A 20,030-nucleotide genomic window follows, 5' to 3' on the forward strand; every position below is an offset into this window, starting at 1 on the left:
ACTGCACATTTATGCCGACATCATCCTAGTGCAAAGACAAGTGGAAGCAGACAAAAACAACAAGCAGGCATGCTACAAACTTTAGCCGAGTCATTTAGACAGCCGTTAGCACATGATTCTCCTTATGGGGACCTGATATGTTTAATATGCTGCTGAGAACTGCGGTCAAGTGAGCCCTCACTTACGAAGTCACAGTCAAGCTAGCCGCACCGCCAGCCGCACCGAAAATGTTGTTGCGCTATTATTACGCATATTACGGTATCGGTGCCGACTGGCTTAGAAACGCAGTCTTTTGTGTCCTGGGACTATTTTGCTTCACAATCCACTCCCAGTTTTGGTTTATCTCCACTTTTCCCCCTGTGATCCACAGCCCAAATTACTGTATGATTCAGAGAAATTTAACAATAAAATTTACACAATTTACTCTACTGTACTTTTAATCTCCTCATTTTTGACCTCAGATTACAGGAAAACTATAAGAGGTGACACAGATATTTCACTGGATTCTGAATACAGGCCATTTCCACTCTGCACCCTGTCATCCACAGCAAAAATTACTGTACGGTTTTTGAGAAAATTGATAGTAAAATCTTCCTATTTTTCTTTACTGTACTCTACATATTGACATCTTTGAGCTCAGATTACAGGAAAACTGTAAGAGGTGACGCAGATATCTCACTGGATTCTAACTCTGGGTGACCCCCACTCTTCACCCTGTCATCCACAGCCAAAATTACTGTACGGTTTTTGAGAAAAGTGATAGTAAACTTAACACATTTTACTGTACTGTACTCTATATATTCTCATCTTTGAGCTCAGATTACAGGAAAACTGTAAGAGGTGACGCAGATATCTCACTGGATTCTGAATCTAGGCCATCTCCACTCTGCACCCTGTGATCCACAGCAAAAGTTACTGTACGGTTTTCCAGAAAATTGATAGTAAACTTAACACATTTCACTGTACTGTACTCTATATATTCTCATCTTTGACCTCAGATTACAGGAAAACTATAAGAGGTGACGCAGATATTTCACTGGATTCTGACTCTGGGTGACCCCCACTCTTCACCCTGTCATCCACAGCAAAAATTACTGTACGGTTTTTGAGAAAATTGATAGTAAAATCTTCCCATTTTACTGTACCGTACTCTAAATATTGACATCTTTGAGCTCAGATTACAGGAAAACTATAAGAGGTGACGCAGATATTTCACTGGATTCTAACTCTGGGTGACCCCCACTCTTCACCCTGTCATCCACAGCAAAAATTACTGTACGGTTTTTGAGAAAATTGATAGTAAAATCTTCCCATTTTACTGTACCGTACTCTAAATATTGACATCTTTGAGCTCAGATTACAGGAAAACTATAAGAGGTGACGCAGATATTTCACTGGATTCTGAACCTAGGCCATCTCCACTCTGCACCGTGTGATCCACAGCAAAAATTACTGTACGGTTTTTGAGAAAAGTGATAGTAAAATCTTCCTATTTTTCTTTACTGTACTCTACATATTGACATCTTTGAGCTCAGATTACAGGAAAACTGTAAGACGTGACACAGATATCTCACTGGATTCTGAATCTAGGCCATCTCCACTCTGCACCCTGTCATCCACAGCAAAAATTACTGTACGGTTTTTGAGAAAATTGATAGTAAAATCTTCCCATTTTACTGTACCGTACTCTAAATATTGACATCTTTGAGCTCAGATTACAGGAAAACTATAAGAGGTGACGCAGATATTTCACTGGATTCTAACTCTGGGTGACCCCCACTCTTCACCCTGTCATCCACAGCAAAAATTACTGTACGGTTTTTGAGAAAATTGATAGTAAAATCTTCCCATTTTACTGTACCGTACTCTAAATATTGACATCTTTGAGCTCAGATTACAGGAAAACTATAAGAGGTGACGCAGATATTTCACTGGATTCTGAACCTAGGCCATCTCCACTCTGCACCGTGTGATCCACAGCAAAAATTACTGTACGGTTTTTGAGAAAAGTGATAGTAAAATCTTCCTATTTTTCTTTACTGTACTCTACATATTGACATCTTTGAGCTCAGATTACAGGAAAACTGTAAGACGTGACACAGATATCTCACTGGATTCTGAATCTAGGCCATCTCCACTCTGCACCCTGTCATCCACAGCAAAAATTACTGTACGGTTTTTGAGAAAATTGATAGTAAACTTAACACAATTTACTGTACTGTACTCTATATATTCTCATCTTTGACCTCAGATTACAGGAAAACTGTAAGAGGTGACGCAGATATTTCACTGGATTCTGAATCTAGGCCATCTCCACTCTGCACCCTGTGATCCACAGCAAAAGTTACTGTACGGTTTTCCAGAAAATTGATAGTAAACTTAACACATTTCACTGTACTGTACTCTATATATTCTCATCTTTGACCTCAGATTACAGGAAAACTGTAAGAGGTGACGCAGATATTTCACTGGATTCTAACTCTGGGTGACCCCCACTCTTCACCCTGTCATCCACAGCAAAAATTACTGTACGGTTTTTGAGAAAAGTGATAGTAAACTTAACACAATTTACTCTACTGTATTCTATATATTCTCATTTTTGACCTCAGATTACAGGAAAACTATAAGAGGTGACGCAGATATTTCACTGGATTCTGACTCTGGGTGACCCCCACTCTTCACCCTGTGATCCACAGCAAAAATTACTGTACGGTTTTTGAGAAAATTGATAGTAAAATCTTCCCATTTTACTGTACTGTACTCTAAATATTGACATCTTTGAGCTCAGATTACAGGAAAACTGTAAGAGGTGACGCAGATATCTCACTGGATTCTGAACCTAGGCCATCTCCACTCTTCACCCTGTGATCCACAGCAAAAGTTACTGTACGGTTTTTGAGAAAAGTGATAGTAAACTTTGCACAATTTACTTTACTGTACTTTTAACGTCCTTTACTGTAAATTACTGTATGGTTTTCTGATAAAATTAAATCCTAATCCATTACCGAACAAAATGAGTTCATTGAAGTATTTGCTTAACTACAATAAATTTCTTTCCACACACAATTTAAATATTTCAAAATGTCATTCACACACCACCTCAAGTAGCAAATTTTAGACATTATTTATTCAGTGCTTAATCACAACAATAGTCACCTTAAGGCACTTTACATAATAAGTTAAACCTTACAATAATACATACAGAGACAAACCCAACAATCATATGACCCCCTATGAGCAACAGTGGGAAGGAAAAACTCCCTTTTAACAGGAAGAAACCTCCAGCAGAACCAGGCTCAGGGAGGGGCGGCCATCTGCCTCGACCGGTCAGGGTGAGAAATTACATTTCTCAGATTACTGATTTCTCATATTACTACTACACAGTTTAGATATATTGTTATTCATTATCTGTCATCACACAAATCAACCCAAAAAATCAAAAAGGAAATACTTAAAGTACACGCACAAAGCAAGAATGTTATACATATTGTGTTTTACACATGTGTTCCTCACAACACCAATAACAACTATAAGCAGATTATTCAAGTAGCTTTCACTGCATGTAGAATTAGGTTACACAAAGCACACACTTCCACTCGGTCTTCTGAGCACTGCTGAGCTGTTCATTTGTCATGTCCAGGCATTCAGAATGGAACCAGCGGTTGCAGTTATCACACTGGATCTGTAAACAAAAAAACATATTAACTTTCATAAACACATTAAGTAAATAATTCTATGTTTTAATCAATTAAAATCCTTAAAGACACAGAGTCAAATACTTTTGTTGTAGATAACATAAAACTATTTTTAAAAATACTATACCCAGTCAGTGATGGAGGGTCCTGGATTAGGTGGTTTCGCCGTTGCACACATGGCACAGTTGTTGTCACTGTCAAATACTAAAACATAATATATATATATATATATATATGTTAGTATTCATCAGTTTGACACAAATAAATATGTCCATTTGAAGAAGATATTACACACCAGAGGCCTCAAGTATTGTCTGTGCAAATGTCCTTCGTGCCTGGGCCATCTCTTTTTTTGTCGTCAAAAATGTCATTTCTGGTTTATTTGGGAATGCTTCCATTACTTCTTTGGCCATCTGAAATCAAAACAAAAAATACAATTTAATTGAAAACATCTGCAAATGTTACACTTCCTGTTTACACAATTTAACCTTTTAAGATTATTTTAACTTTCCCCACCCCCACCCCAACTTCTTATCTAATTTTACAGAAAAATATTATTGCGTTAATGTGGTACCATACCATGATGACCATTACTCCGCAGCTAGAACCATCCCGTTGAAATGGATGTGTCAGTACTCCTCCTCGAAGTCTCACATTCACCCAGTCTGTTTTGTTGTAGCATGTCCTCCTCATTTTGAAGTATTCACTTTGTGAACATAACATACATTACATTTATATACAAATGAAAGATAAAAGTCACACAGAAAAAGACACATATAGTACATATCACTGTTTTTAATGGTGTGTCAGAAAGCCCTGTGCTCTAGATTATGTTAGATGAAGTATCAAAATTATTAACATGTTCTTTTAAATCTACAAATGTTAACTGTCTCAAATGTCTCACTGCTTAAACACGGTCAGTGTTTTTTTTTATTATTTAAAATTACATACGTGTGTAATTTTGAATTATTTTTTTGAATTCTTTAAAGAACTGATAACCACAGATTTTATTAAACTTTCATCTACAACCATATGTTCACCTTTAGAAAAAGACCTCCTAAGTCCTCCTGTCACTTTTCTAATATTTTATGTTATTATATACATGTAATTGCGCATAATTACCGGAATCTTTTGGCTGCACGGTCAGACTCTTCCTGCTCCAAAGAGTTTCTTGAAGGATCGACCAAATACAGACAGCTGTCATCTGCATTTATGTACTGCGATAGATATATAAATTTAAAAAGTACATAAGTTATGAATAATGTGTTATTGAAACAAACTGTCTTCACAGAAATGCTGCTCGTACTAACCAGAAACTTCCAGTGTATATTTCCAATGTTCACAAAGGATAAAATGGCTCTGTAGTTGTCAAAGTTCACCTGTGACATATTAGGAATTAATTACAAATTTGCAACAATACTTTTTCCATTTCGAGACATTAATTAAATTTAAAAAAATTAATTCTAGAATATATTATTATTATTTTTTTTACCTTGGACAAGCTTTGTCTCCTGATTAGTTCTCTCTCCATAGAGGATCACACCGCTCGTGTAGTGGTTCATAATGTAGATATTATTCCCCAGATTCAGCCGAATGGCCCAGTGGTGCAGGAGACTTTCAATGACCTGAGGAGTATAATAAATAACCTTTTATTACTTTGAAACATGATAAAGTTTTGGAATACAAAGGTTAATAAAGATTTTTTTACTTACATATACTCAGTATTCAGTCATGAGGATATGCCTGGAATGTCGATCTAAAGCAGTACTTACTGAATGTGTAGGGAACAACTAATGTTCTGCCCCAGCTTTAACGTTAACCTTATGCATTTCTTTTTCTTTTTTTTAAAATAACTGGATTACATACCTCTCCAACAAGCCAGCTGTGTGGTCTAAGGGTCAGGAACTCACTGTGACGTATGACAAAGTTGTTACCTCTAATCTGAGATGGGACCACAGAAACAACAACTTCCGTTTCCTGTTGTTTCCACAAATATGCGACCTGTGTTTCAACAAGACAATAGAAATAAATTCTAATAATTCTTCTTATGAGAACATTCATTGTAATCGATTACAACGCTTTTAAACCTAATTTTTAAAAGTATTTTATGTACCTAACGCAACAACACGAAAACATCTCCAAATTTGACATAGATTTTAATGTAATTTATTTGAGATGTTAAACTACATTAAGAAATTAAAAATTGAGTCAGTTACTGTTGTTTTTGTAATATTAAGGACAGTAACATGTAAAAGTTACATTTATTGTTGGACTGACATTTGTCATTTTTCTGTGGTATGTTTTTTTTTACTTCATCAACACATACATATAATAAAATCTAATATATAATTACAAAAATATGTACAAACAAACTTGGTTTTTCAAACAGATGACATAGTTATTGAATTAGAGTTTGTTTGTGAAACATCACCTGTGATGCAGTGTCCTTTGTCAGACCGGTTGTGTTTCTCTCAAGGTGCTCTGTCCTTTCCAGTGTAGATGGAGAATCCTCTGGCCCCTTGATTTGTGGGTTGAATTTTAAAGAAAATATTTGTTACTGCTGTGATCATTTTAAGTAATTTTTTTTATTAAGGAAAAAAAATGGGTGTACTCACTGTCCTCCTGACATCAGAGAGTGGCTCCAAAAGGATCTCTTTGAAGGCCCTTTCCATTTCCTTCACGGTTGGATCATCGTTGTTTACCAGGTGTATTTCAAATGGAGGACTTGTGGGGTTCTTATGGTCAATGTACTTTTTGATTGTGGTGACCACAACATCAGCACAAATTGAGACTGGAAAGTTGAATATTCCAGAGCTCACTGCTGGAATGGCAACAGAGGAAAATTTCTGCTCTTCTGCACATGTCATGACGTTCGAAATACCTTTAGTTAAAAGTTTCTTTGCATGGGATATCATGTGCACTGTGGGGTCAGTCTGCAGACACGGGCCTACCAAATGAATCAGCTTCATGCAAGGTAGTCTGCCTGCTGTGGTAACTGCAACTTGTCCAGCCTTTAATTTGCCATTTTTGGCAATGAAGAGATCACTCTCTGCTTGGATAGTATGTCCTCCAGTAGCAGACAGTGCCTTTGCAAGTCCACCCATGTGAGAGAGATTTTCATTAGCTGCATTAACAATTGCATCCACTTTGAAGGCACATAAGTCTCCTTTCCATACTGTGACCGATGCTTTATTAGCCATGTATGTTGCTATTTTTTGGCAAACGGCTATTTGTTCCTGGCTCTCATCCTACAAAGATAGACACTTGTCAATTTTCAGAGTCATTTATGACAATAACACACAAAACATAAATGTAGACATTCAAAACATTTCTAAAAATACCTGGTTTTGACGAGCATCATATTGTTTGTGCTGTTCCTGTTTAAAGGTTTGAACAGTGGTCTTCCCTTTTACCTGTTAACAGATAACATTTTTGAATGACTTTATATAATAGAATATAATATACAAAAGAATATGGTCATGAATGAGACAAACTTGTTCTGATTTGAGATGTATGTAACGAGTGAGCATCTGTCCTGCTGTTGGTGTAACACACAGGAACTGATATGACTGTGTATGGGTGCCTAGTCCCCTTAAAGGACTCTGTCCAACATTACGTCCCAAGTAAACAGAGGAACTATGAGATAAAAACATCATCAGTATGTGATGCCTGGTCCAGCCGTACAGAGAACATGCTAGTGTATGATTGCAAACTTGCTTGCAGTCAGGGCACGCGAGCTGTGCTTAATACAGTAGGTCTCCAAAAGACAATTAATCAGCCTTGAAAGCTTGTTTAATTCATATGCCCTTGGCCTACAACTGCTGAAAACAAAGCTGTACATGGTGTGACCAGCAAAAAGCAAAAAACCTGAGCTTCCTCCTGCACTTATGTCACCTATGGACATGCATTTTTTGGCATTAAAGTGGGGGTTCACTAAGGCCCATGCCTAGGTGTAATACAATGTCAAAACACATAAAGATTTCAGGTAATCAGTTGGAATACAGTTTGATAAAACATTGAAACATGGAGACGGATGATAATTTATAATTCATGCTTTATCAAGTCAAAGCAGACGCTTTACCCCAGAGGACAAAAGGAGTATGGCAATCAGGAGGACATTACAAGGTTTAATTATTGAAAATAATGGGAACATGATGACTTACCTCAGTTTTCTTTTTCTTCAGTGGCAGTTCTGTCAGTAACGGTGACACGTACACACCTTTTCGTTTAATGCGTTTGTCTTTCCATTTCTCCATTTCCACGCGAAAAGACTGTTGATTACACATACATACTTTTAATGCTTACTTATTTTATCATCTCTTAATTCTATAGTCATAGCCAAATGTTTTCACTTTTTCTTAGTTTCTTGTTCTAGTTGTATAAAACACAATTTTCATTACTAGGAAGTTATTCATACCTTTTGTCTTGATTTTTTCATGTCTGCATATTCAAGCAGGAGGGCATCGTGCATTTTTTGATAAATTTCCACAAAGTCATCAAGCCTTGTCAGTCTCCTTCTCTGGATACGGATTTTTTTCAAATCCCACTGGCTTTTCTCCATGATTCCTTGGGTTCTATTGTCTTGTGTAAAATTCTTAAATGCAATAGTACATTGTTTAAATCAGTATCTATGTATTGTAAATTTATGTACAATTTATGTTTCTTTTTCACTTATTCTTCTCGCTATGATACCTGGTTCTTGGATTGCTGAATGTCACCATAGAGTTTACTGAGCTGCTGGTAAGCAGGACCAGTACCATGACGTCCAAGATCCCCTAAGGAGAATACAAGTAATTAAAAAACATAATTAAAATAGATAATTCAACATTTAATGAATAACTGACAATTTAAGATAGTAATACAACAAATAAAAAAATGTACCGAGCATCATTGATGACCACAAAGTTGCATGTGGTAGAAGGTGATTTACCAGACCGGCAATAAATTTGGGTGCATGAAAGATGTTTCTTTCGCCCTCACAGTCCAGTGTTGCATTGTCAACAATTGCCTGGAAATGGGTCTTCAAAGGGGCATTCTGAACATCAGTCTGTAAAACAGATATATATCTGTATTCAGCAAGTTATCAAACCAAAGACAAATTAATTATATAAAATATTATTTTAAATATATATATTTTAAACCACAATAACGTGACACACATTTGGGACAGACACAAGTAAAAAAGTTATTAATATGGTTACTTAAAAAATAAATCTTAGCTAACCTTGTAATCTTCAGCAATCACAGTCTTCTCATCCAAATCCAGGGTCCCCCGTTTTTGCATAAGGATTTTCAAGTTGTTGTAGTGTTTTGTTACGTTCCTTCCACTACAAGGACTGCAAAACACTATTGCTGCACTATGGACAACATCATCCATGTCTTTTAAGTTATCACAGCATGCAAGGAGCCCAAACACATGCATTCCAAGCCTGTAGTTCTCTGGAATGCTGGGAAAATGAACAAATGAAATCACTGTTAGTGAGACCTTTACATTACAAATCTTGTATTCTTTTTTAATTATTGATATAAATGTACTCACTGTTTTTTACAAAGGTCCTTGGCATTTTTCATGACATGGCTCAAACATCGATGAAGAATGGGAATGTTGAATTGCTGTGCTGAATGCTGGCCAGTGAGTAAGACATAGTACTTCTGCAGCAGATCCTCTAGACTTGTTCTGCAGAATGTCATGGAAATGGATCGGAGGAGTACCAGGGATCCATCACACATGAACATGACAGGCCTGTTGTAGGCCCGATTACCAAATGCTCTTACCAGATCAGTCTGAAAGGCCTGCAAGAAGTATGTCACAGAAGCTGTAGTGTGGTCACATGTGACATATGTAGCAACTGGAAGAGGAGAAGCACCTTTGGATGGGTTTCTGACAACCAACTCATACACATAGTAAGGTGGCGTTCCAGCACTTTCTTTTCTTATTATACTTCCAGTGGCATCAAAGTACACAATGTCTTCTTTGCATCTTTGATGAAAAACTGACAAGGTTTTCTTAGACCACAGCATTATGCCCTTTGGATGCATCAGAATCTTCTGCAGTACGTCCTTTTCAGTGTCCTGATACTGTTGAATTATCTTTTGTAAGCTAATCAACTCGTTGGGATCTGCTCTAGTGGCTTTTCTTTCAGACCATGCAATGTTTTTCAACACTTCTTTTGTTGGAGCATCATCCCTGTTGCCAGATTGGATCACCTTTTGTGGCACTTTCTGTAAAGACTCCAAGTACAAGCTCCTTGGTAATTTGTTTTTGAGGAGTTCTCCAGCACTTTGACGTGATTGTGCACGCACAGGCCGCCTTTTCAGCTCTTTGTTATTATGGCAGACCTCACCTCCTTTGAAAACGACTTCTGCTTTCAGTGTCTCTTCGTCATAAACCACCACAGCCACAGTGACAGGGCAGTCCTGAAATCTGCAGTACCCCACACACCTGAAAACCGGTGCCTTTGATCTTGAAGAGAGTTTTTTCACACTGTGTCTCCGAAATCCAAAGCTGCAGTACGGATTAAGGGTTCTGATTCCACTGGCAATTATATTTGTCCACTGCAGTCCTTTAAATAGTCTTCCTGACTGATGTTGCCGTAACTCCTTCCATTCATTCTCATTTATGAAAAAGAAACTTTTCTGCTGTGGCAAACCAGATGTGAAAAATTTTTCTTCTGAAGTGCTACTGTCTGTGTTGACTTTAGCTGATTCATCAGATCCATTCCTCTGCAACATTCAGATATACATTTTAAAAAATATATATAAACACTTTCAATGTTTGTCACTACAGTGTCTCTATGAAAATCCAACAGCATCATTATGTTACAATTTCACTAACGAACCCATAGGACAAGTTTCACATTATCTTAGTAAATTTGTCTTAGTAAGTGAATATGACTAAGAAATATTTATTTTACCTCGAAAGATCATCACAAAAAGATTTTAACTTTAAATGTAAACTTTGGATTACAGTTCAAAATAATTGAAATTTTTAATATAATAATTACATGCTGATAGTGTTTAACAAACATATAAACTCTGTGTTTTCTTTCTCTGTTGTGTATTAAAAACAGCGAAAGTTATGAAATTACCTTAGCATTTGCATTTGAAGACGAAGATTTAGAGTCACTCTCGAGGGATTGTGTGTCTGGGGTATGGATGCCGCTCTCTGCAGTTTTTTGAAGTGCATCCTGGGAAGAGAAAGCGATGTCGTTTCTTTACAAATTAATGTTTTTCCAAAGCAACACAATGTAATACTGAATAAAATACAAATAATTACCTCTTTTCTTGAAGGTAAAGGTACATTTCCTACAGATTGTGGAGACTTTGGCGCAACAACGTCTTCCTCATTCTAACGAATCATAAATTAATTAAAACATAACAATTACATAACAAGACTGAAATTTCAGTATGTCTTTGTTAACACACATTGTTACAAAATATTTTGAAAAGAATCACTATGTAATGACGGTTTTATAAGGGAAAAAATATTCAGCAAAGGAATATAGTACTATAATTATTGTAAATGAAAAAGTAATATTCAGATTCAGATCTTCAATTTGATGTGTTTTTTCTTTAAGATAGTATCAGAAGTTGCTCCTCCACCATGAAAAAAAAAAAACTGCATGTATTATTTTACTACATCCATGATTCTCCACTGTGGTCTTTCTCATTCATCCTGTTTGGAGCTTAATGTTCAACATCCTTTATCTATTAAAATTACAGAAGTAGAAGGAAGTAATCATCAGAGCAGGAATCATGATAAATGATAAATAGATTACCAGTACATAAAAACATAACATTTGCATAATTTCTCTGATAACCCTGCATTGGATGGGTTTATTAACGGTGGGCTGAAATTGTACTACAGTCTGCTGATGAGGAACTTTTTTGAGTGTTGAATTAAATGTCCCCCACAATCTGTATATGAATTGTCATTAAAACCATAGAGATTCTTACTTATAAAGGAAAGAAAAGTGTGACAATGCCCATCAACAAATAGTGTATATTTTTTGAAACATTACAAAGATACATGTAATTCTGGGTTCACCTGAATTACAGATTAGACTGGTGGACAAACAGAGATGTTGTGTACAACTGGTGACAGCATCGGTGACAGGGATGCCAAAAGGAAGAACAAATTAACCAGCAAGGCTGGAAGCAGAATTAGGAGGCGTCATAGTCAGCGAGGGTCAGAGATCAATGAACAAATTGCTCACCTTCATGAATAATGCATCACCCTCAAAAGGATTCAAAATTTGGGCCATGAAGAACAGTTCAGGAAACCTATTTTTTTTTTTTCATCTGTGAAACTGTATAAATGAAATGTAAATTATGTTAAAGGCAAACACATTTGTAAGCCAAAAGAAACAAACAAATTATGCCTTTAAACATCTGTATAGACTTGATACAATATTTATTAACTGAATTTGCTAACATGTCTTACATAGTGAGAGTATTTCTTTTACTGATGATATTTCAATGATATGTATTTTCTATGACTAAATAATGCTCTATCTAACACATGGCAATAACAGCAGATGTGGCAATTTTGTAATTTGTTGTATAAATTTGATATTATTTTAGGCAGTATATATTCTTAGCCTTTGACATACTCTGTTAACACAGCAATCTGAAAAACCGTACAGTAACTTTTGCTGTGGATCACAGGGTGCAGAGTGGGGGTCACCCAGAGTTAGAACCTAGTGAGATATCTGCGTCACCTCTTACAGTTTTCCTGTAATCTGAGGTCAAAGATGAGGAGAGTAAAAGTACAGTAGAGTAAATTGTGCAAAGTTTACTATCACTTTTCTCAAAAACCGTACAGTAATTTTTGCTGTGGATCACAGGGTGCAGAGTGGAGATGGCCTAGGTTCAGAATCCAGTGAGATATCTGCGTCACCTCTTACAGTTTTCCTGTAATCTGAGGTCAAAGATGAGAATATATAGAGTACAGTACAGTAAAATGTGTTAAGTTTACTATCAATTTTCTGGAAAACCATACAGTAATTTTTGCTGTGGATCACAGGGTGAAGAGTGGAGATGGCCTAGATTCAGAATCCAGTGAGATATCTGCGTCACCTCTTATAGTTTTCCTGTAATCTGAGCTCAAAGATGTCAATATTTAGAGTACAGTACAGTAAAATGGGAAGATTTTATTATCAATTTTCTGGAAAACCGTACAGTAACTTTTGCTGTGGATCACAGGGTGAAGAGTGGGGGTCACCCAGAGTCAGAATCCAGTGAAATATCTGCGTCACCTCTTACAGTTTTCCTGTAATCTGAGGTCAAAGATGAGAATATATAGAGTACAGTACAGTAAATTGTGTTAAGTTCACTATCAATTTTCTCAAAAACCGTACAGTAATTTTTGCTGTGGATGACAGGGTGAAGAGTGGAGATGGCCTAGATTCAGAATCCAGTGAGATATCTGTGTCACCTCTTACAGTTTTCCTGTAATCTGAGCTCAAAGATGTCAATATGTAGAGTACAGTAAAGAAAAATAGGAAGATTTTACTATCAATTTTCTCAAAAACCGTACAGTAATTTTTGCTGTGGATGACAGGGTGCAGAGTGGAAATGGCCTGTATTCAGAATCCAGTGAAATATCTGCGTCACCTCTTACAGTTTTCCTGTAATCTGAGGTCAAAGATGAGAATATATAGAGTACAGTACAGTAAAATGTGTTAAGTTTACTATCAATTTTCTGGAAAACCGTACAGTAACTTTTGCTGTGGATCACAGGGTGAAGAGTGGAGATGGCCTGTATTCAGAATCCAGTGAAATATCTGTGTCACCTCTTATAGTTTTCCTGTAATCTGAGGTCAAAAATGAGGAGATTAAAAGTACAGTAGAGTAAATTGTGTAAATTTTATTGTTAAATTTCTCTGAATCATACAGTAATTTGGGCTGTGGATCACAGGGGGGAAAGTGGAGATAAACCAAAACTGGGAGTGGATTGTGAAGCAAAATAGTCCCAGGACACAAAAGACTGCGTTTCTAAGCCAGTCGGCACCGATACCGTAATATGCGTAATAGTAGCGCAACAACATTTTCGGTGCGGCTGGCGGTGCGGCTAGCTTGACTGTGACTTCGTAAGTGAGGGCTCACTTGACCGCAGTTGCTGAGAATATAGCCCAGAAGAAGCGTATAGTATAGCTTTTATTTTGGAAAGAGCCATTTCTCTGTAATAAACTCTCTTTTCCAAAGATGAGTGATTCCTCAATCAGATACAGGGCTCGCAAAATCGCAAGCCCGATGTCCCGGGCTAGCGATTTTTCCAGTCGGGCTGCCCTGCCCGTCGGCCTATCGTAGGAAGGAAAAATATATGTCAATGCTTTTGCATTCTTTCGGAAATGTAGCTGGGTAATTATGTCATTGGCATCGGTGAGCCACTGTCAATATGTGACATATTGAAATCGCGTTTGAATTTGCGCTTGTTTTTTGCTTTCACTTTGCAATCGCGCGAACTGTGTGTAGAGAGCGACAGCACTGATTGGTGAGTGATGATAATTTGCGCACCAATTCCTCTGACATCGTCTTATCAATCGTTAGCTTACTATGCAAACATGACAAGTGAAATCTCCCGCAGCTTAAACATGTGAGAGGTTGATCGCGCAGAGAATCGCTGAGCGTTATGTTAGTGCGTGTGTAAAAGCAGCAGGATATATAATTTAGTTCTGCTGAGCCAAATAAGACAGGTCAGGGTGAAGAAGTGACAGCCAAAGAAAAGCTTACCACAAAACGGAAAAGTTATGACAAATCAGACTATAAGGCAAAAAGAAAGTGCAGCTTTATGGTTTCATGGACAAACGAATTTCTGTGGCTGCAATATGACGAGCTAAATAACCAGGGCTGCACATAAGTGGTCCGCAGGTGCACATTCGCTGTCAAAATAAAAAAACGCGCACAAGATAAGAAGTTGCAACGCGTGTTTGCATACATAAGATTTTCTGGAGGAGGACAGACATTTGTTTAGAACTCTTAAAGATGTCGAAGAAGCTCCTTTAAGCAATTACTGTGATGTTCCTCCACCTCAAAAGAAATGTCAGAAGGAGTCCGAACCACAAATGAAGCGCATATTCTCGGAAAAGTGGTTGCAGGAGGTGAGCTGGCTTTAAACAAATGATGAACGCACAGAGATGTGGTGCAGAATGTGCCGTGGAAATTTAATAAATGACAAATTAATAAAAAGGCATGAACATTTTTTGTATCGAAAAAATATCGAACCGTGACACCAAAGTATCGAACCGAACCGTGAATTTTTTGTATCGTTGCACCCCTAATATATATATATATATATATAATGTGCTGGAATGTGCAGAAAATAGGTTTAAATGTTAAACTAATTTCTTCCAGTCAGAGAATGGTGCATATAATTAAAATTTTGCTTCATGCATAAAGTTAAAAGATTAAAACTAACAAAACAAGTTTTAAAAAGAGACTTTTCCATTTGATTACATTTTGTATGATGGATTATGTAGAAAAAGTAGAATTGGGCTGAAAGATCTATCGTTTTATCACCTATTCAGGTTGTAAATCATGTTTTTAAAAAGTAACTAAGTAACTAAGTAACTAAGTAATTAATTACTTTTGAAAATAAGTAATCAGTAAAGTAACGGGATTACTTTTTGGGGGAAGTAATCAGTAATTAATTACTGATTACTTTTTTCAAGTAACTTGACCAACACTGGTTATTAAACTCTAAAACTGAAAGTAGGCCTAGTTCTAGTTTTAGTCTATTATTTAGAACAGGCGCCAGGAAGGATGCGAGGACCATGAAAAAGTCTGGGGAACAAGCTGGAGCAAAATATGGCAGAAGAACAGGGAACAACATAAGCAGGTATTCTGACAGAGGGGTTGACAGGGACAGGGAGAGTAATTAGGCAGCAAGACTGAGGAGCAAGTGGAGCAAGTGAAACTAACAGGTAAAGACAGGGAGGACGAGGCAGATAATCACAAACTCAAAATAAAAAACAAGAATGAGACACATCAGAAACAAACCTTTCAAGTAAAACAGGAAAAAACAAGGGACATTATTGATCACCCTAAATAAGAAGACAGAGACAGAGGAATACAGGAGGGAAAAGGCATTAAGACAAAGCATAGGGAGGTAAAATAGGGAAAGCACTAAGGCAATGAAACCAAGAGAAGAAAAAAATATCTGAACAGAACCCAAAGCTCCATAATATTGGATAAAAAACCAGGGACCATGAGAAATAGATGTATTGTCGAAGCACTGACCCAGACCTGGCAACAGAATCACTTATAAGTTACAATGTATCAAGGCCCATGTTAAATCTAGACAAACCACTAGTACCTAATGAAATGTAAATATCAAATGAATAATGTCACTGGTGTGAATGAGACACGGCGGGTCCAGGAATCATAGGTTTGAGTCATTTTATTCAATATTTGTCACACCACAACACACACCAACCCCTGAGTCCCCATGTTTTTAACTAGGCGGGCGTGATTATGGATGCCGTGCAGGTGCATCTGCCCTCCCTGCACGGTACTGCAGACCACGCCCCACCACAGTCACACATTTATTTTGTGTGTATAGATTACAGGATTATTGTTTCCTGGTTTGGACTACTGCAGGTATTGGAGTAATTCAAATGGACTTGCTGTGACACAAGCCATGAGTGACATAATATCATGTTCAGACATGAGCTCTAACTAATATTCTCTTTAATGTAAATCACTCAACAAAGTCATTAAATTTGTAACTCCAGTCCAGGTCATGCTGCTCAAGTCCACTGACATAAAAAGCTTAAGTTGCTAATGCGCTGATACAATTCAAAGGGTTGTTAGGGATTAACATCTATGGTCTTATTTATTTTGTGAAGATTTCTCGTTGAAGATCCTTTACAACTAATTGTTACATTTGTTGACTATTTCTTCTCCTCATTGCTGGATCACCTAATACCCAGCATTCCCTGATATCTTAATTTTTCTACTTTGCTAAAGTCTGTAAGCAAAGACCACTCTGAGGATCCTGTTAGCTGGCCAAATCACTACTGAGGCTTTTTGCCTTTCTGCCCATTTGTAACAAAACATCTCCATCTTTGTCCTTGAGCAATGTGAGAAGAGGCGAGCATAAGGTTCCATTAATACTGCATTGTGCTGTAGGCCTGCCTACAGAAAAACACTAAGCTCTATGCTCCGGTGGAGGTTCACAGATGTTAGTTCATCCTAAATTTTTTAATGTTCAGACACTGTAAGAGAACTCCACTAGCTTAAAGTGTGCTTGCTTGCAGACAATCAGTCATTCAAAGGGCATCAGTGAGGGTCTCAAAGTGGCAGAATGCCAAATTAATCAGGCTACAGAGATTAGACAACTTTTGTTTCCAGAGCCATTAGTGTCACCTCAGGCGCTTAGTGTTCTACCCACTCAGCGTGCAGCATATTTCTAATAATTAGCCTTAATGAGCTGACCTATGGACCCACCACCTGCAACACTTGACTCAAATCAGCATTTGATATGATTATAGTGGGAGAAAGCAAAATGTGTGGGAGAAGGTCCAGTGTATTTTGCTCAGGTTCTTGCATATTTCATTCTGGTCACATTAAGATGTAACACAGAAAATCCCAGCAGGTGATTTTAGAAGACATTGAAAACGCAGGTTAAAAAGTACGCTTTGTGAGCGATGTCTTCATTAAACTGCTGTTTGCCTCTGAATCCTTTCCTCCTTTTCTGGATGGGATCAGAGATAATTTCATGCATATTCTAGCTGAACCTCTGTTCCATCAATTATTCGTAATACACAAAGGATAGCCTCTTCCAACAGGGAACAAAAAAACCCTAGTTGAAATGTTTAAGCGGTTTTAACAAAAACTAAATGAATTTCATTAAAAAGAGGAATCTTGCAGAGGATTAGTGAGAAAGAATTGCTTGGAGCTGGTGGAACTTCTCTATGAAAACCCTGCTGCTCAGGATCAACACACAAAATTATGTCAATGCTGTTAATTGCCCCCAAGTCTCTGTCCCACAGTGTGGCTCTCAGCTGCCTGTCAGTGCTGTCGGAATAATCTGCACATGGTGTAAATCAATGCTATTGAGATTTCCATTACAAAGCAAACTGTTGGCATTCTCTCTTCATTCTCTGCCTTGTGGAAGGCTTGTGTAAGTATTTTTACAGCAGTAGTACCACCTCATTTAAAATGTGACAACAGCATAACCATGTCATGACACCTGTTATAACCATGGAGTCAGTCAAAGTATTTCAGTTATGCTAAATTTAATACAAAGTTGGATTTTTTAAAATATGTCTGACTTGCAGTTTTTAATGTATTAAAGTGTAAAACTGCTTTCCTATCATATATACTGTGTTACACTGCTGGGTGCTCATATTAAATATGCCCAAGCATCAAATAATGACGTCAGTATATTACAACTAAACCCTGTTAGCCAAACGCACAGACTGCTGTAAACACACATTTCCAACACATTTATTCCACTCTTTGCACCATGTTATGTTACCTGTTTATGTATCCTTAAATGGTGCCGCATTTGTAAGAAAACCTGCCTATGCCAAACTGCTATTTAGTCTCATTTGGTGTAGAAATCTGGAGAAACAAGACATTTTTTCTTTTTGTCCAGCATTTGTCATAAGTTAGCCAGTGTGGTTGTGTTGGTCACTCTGGCATGAACAGTACACCCAAGCTAATCCTGCAAGTGTTCAATAGGGTGGAGGTCAGGACTGCAGGCCCTACACACCATCACACTGCCCCATCCAAAAACTACTATCCTATCAACAATGGCATGGGCCCTATGCAGATCAGTCATACATGCCATTCTTAGAGCAGACACCAACTGACCATTGTGGTAGAGTCCATGCTCACAGGTAGTTGACATGACTGTCAACACCTGGGGCACCAGAAATTCAGAAGAAGTCAATAATAGAATAAGCTGTTTGGCATTGACAGAGAAGATCTGAAGTTTTTCATGAGTGCAACCCACATACATACTTAACTCTGTTACTCAACACACAAATGAATTTTAATTGCAAATTTAAATCACACCATTTAATGGAGAATAACACCCAATAATCATTTTTACAACAAAGAAGCAATCAATACACATTTCCTCACTTAGGGTTTTGTTTTATAACTATACGTTGCACAAGGTGGCTGCTCTGCACATCAGACAGACAGAGATAGATAGATAGATAGATAGATAGATAGATAGATAGATAGATAGATAGATAGATAGATAGATAGATAGATAGATAGATAGATAGATCTCTCTAGCCTCCACTCCACTGCAGGGGTATTGTATCATTGGACATGAACCCATCACTGAATCTGGATCCTTGTCCCTGCCAGCTGATTGCTAAACACAGCTAAAAATCTTCTTGCCAGTTGCGGTCTCATTTCTTTTTGTTTTTCTTCATTTTGCTATTTCCTTGTGCCTTGTTTTCTCTAATGTGCTTTTTCTTTTATTTAAAGTGAGTAAACTCAGCAAGGTGTAACTCATTCAGTTTATTGTGTGGTGTCAGGCAAAAGGTAAAAGTAACAACAAAAGCAATGTTCACATACACCAAAAATACAAGAAAAATAGCAACATGCAGAAAAACAGAAATTAATACTGAAATTAATTTTAAATCTATCTGCACTCACAGCAAATAGAATATGAGATACAGCGTGAGTAAGAGTAAGTAGCTGTCAAATAATTTAAGGTTTAGGGTGTAGCATGCAGAATAATGTTTCATTTCTCTGATTCATATTTTTTTCTTTGTCTGCTTTGTTCACTGATTGTTTTGAAGCTGTTATGTTAATAAAGACAGTTGCACCTTAAATCCTTGAAAAAAAAAGTATTTGAATAGGAAAATAGATTCACTTTTTGTTAGGTATGCTTACTGAACTCAAACACCCTCCTCTTTGTGGCTTTCTTCCAGTCTCATAGACATTGCTATTTCCTGAACACAGAATTCATTGTTACCAGTGATTCAACATTAAATGATGAAATTCAAACATCAAACAGCCTACCAATTACATATATATGTATATTTACTATTTTATTTTAAGGTGCCAAGGAAATATCCAAAGAGGTCACAATAGCACTTAAAATCATGCCATGGCTGTGCTCATCACTTGCTCCAGATGAGTGTTATGGGCCAGAGGAGAACAGATGTGGTTGTCACTGTATTATCAAGCAGGAGAAAAGGCATGACGAGGCTGCTGGTGTGAAAGGAAGCCACTGCAATATTTCGAAAGTCAAATGATTCATCCCATCCGACCCAAGTCATTTGTCTGTGTCAGAGTTTATGCGATGTTCCCAAACACTTTGCCTAGCCCCCCAACTTTCCTGTCTCCTATCCTTGAAAGCCAAAT

General features: G+C 37.2%; 2 protein-coding genes across 2 annotated transcripts; both read right to left on the reverse strand.

The window, feature by feature from the left end:
• Nucleotides 1–3,108: 3,108 nt before the first annotated feature.
• Nucleotides 3,109–5,259, reverse strand: LOC148098555 (uncharacterized). The gene is made up of 7 exons (XM_087852644.1): nucleotides 5,188–5,259; nucleotides 5,006–5,074; nucleotides 4,818–4,912; nucleotides 4,275–4,401; nucleotides 3,991–4,108; nucleotides 3,823–3,899; nucleotides 3,109–3,682 (listed from the first exon to the last, which is right to left on the reverse strand). Exons 1-7 carry the CDS (start codon nucleotides 5,224–5,226, stop codon nucleotides 3,569–3,571), a joined length of 639 nt encoding a protein of 212 aa, XP_087708770.1. The 5' UTR covers nucleotides 5,227–5,259; the 3' UTR covers nucleotides 3,109–3,568.
• Nucleotides 5,260–5,516: 257 nt separating this feature from the next.
• Nucleotides 5,517–11,917, reverse strand: LOC148098556 (uncharacterized). Its single transcript, XM_087852869.1, has 13 exons — nucleotides 11,912–11,917; nucleotides 10,972–11,043; nucleotides 10,784–10,882; nucleotides 9,235–10,418; nucleotides 8,920–9,142; nucleotides 8,577–8,742; nucleotides 8,388–8,470; nucleotides 8,113–8,289; nucleotides 7,859–7,966; nucleotides 7,037–7,108; nucleotides 6,311–6,943; nucleotides 6,127–6,213; nucleotides 5,517–5,696 (listed from the first exon to the last, which is right to left on the reverse strand). Exons 1-13 carry the CDS (start codon nucleotides 11,915–11,917, stop codon nucleotides 5,517–5,519), a joined length of 3,090 nt encoding a protein of 1,029 aa, XP_087708995.1.
• Between the last annotated feature and the right edge of the window lie 8,113 nt (nucleotides 11,918–20,030).

The sequence above is a fragment of the Neolamprologus brichardi genome, chromosome 15 (genome assembly GCF_056152115.1).
Source record: "Neolamprologus brichardi isolate AB-2024 chromosome 15, ASM5615211v1, whole genome shotgun sequence".
Lineage (NCBI taxonomy): Eukaryota > Metazoa > Chordata > Actinopteri > Cichliformes > Cichlidae > Neolamprologus > Neolamprologus brichardi.

Excerpts from the sequence above, each read along its gene's own strand:
- LOC148098556 (XM_087852869.1), bottom strand. Across the intron at positions 7,109-7,858 it reads TGAAGAAAAAGAAAACTGAG|GTAAAAGGGAAGACCACTGT; the intron begins GTAAGTCATCAT and ends ATCTGTTAACAG. Across the intron at positions 6,214-6,310 it reads TCTCTGATGTCAGGAGGACA|GGGCCAGAGGATTCTCCATC; the intron begins GTGAGTACACCC and ends CCACAAATCAAG.
- LOC148098555 (XM_087852644.1), bottom strand. The coding sequence starts at position 5,226 with ATGGAGAGAGAACTAATCAGGAGACAAAGCTTGTCCAAG. Across the intron at positions 4,109-4,274 it reads GCGGAGTAATGGTCATCATG|ATGGCCAAAGAAGTAATGGA; the intron begins GTATGGTACCAC and ends TTTTGATTTCAG. Across the intron at positions 3,900-3,990 it reads GACAATACTTGAGGCCTCTG|TATTTGACAGTGACAACAAC; the intron begins GTGTGTAATATC and ends ATTATGTTTTAG.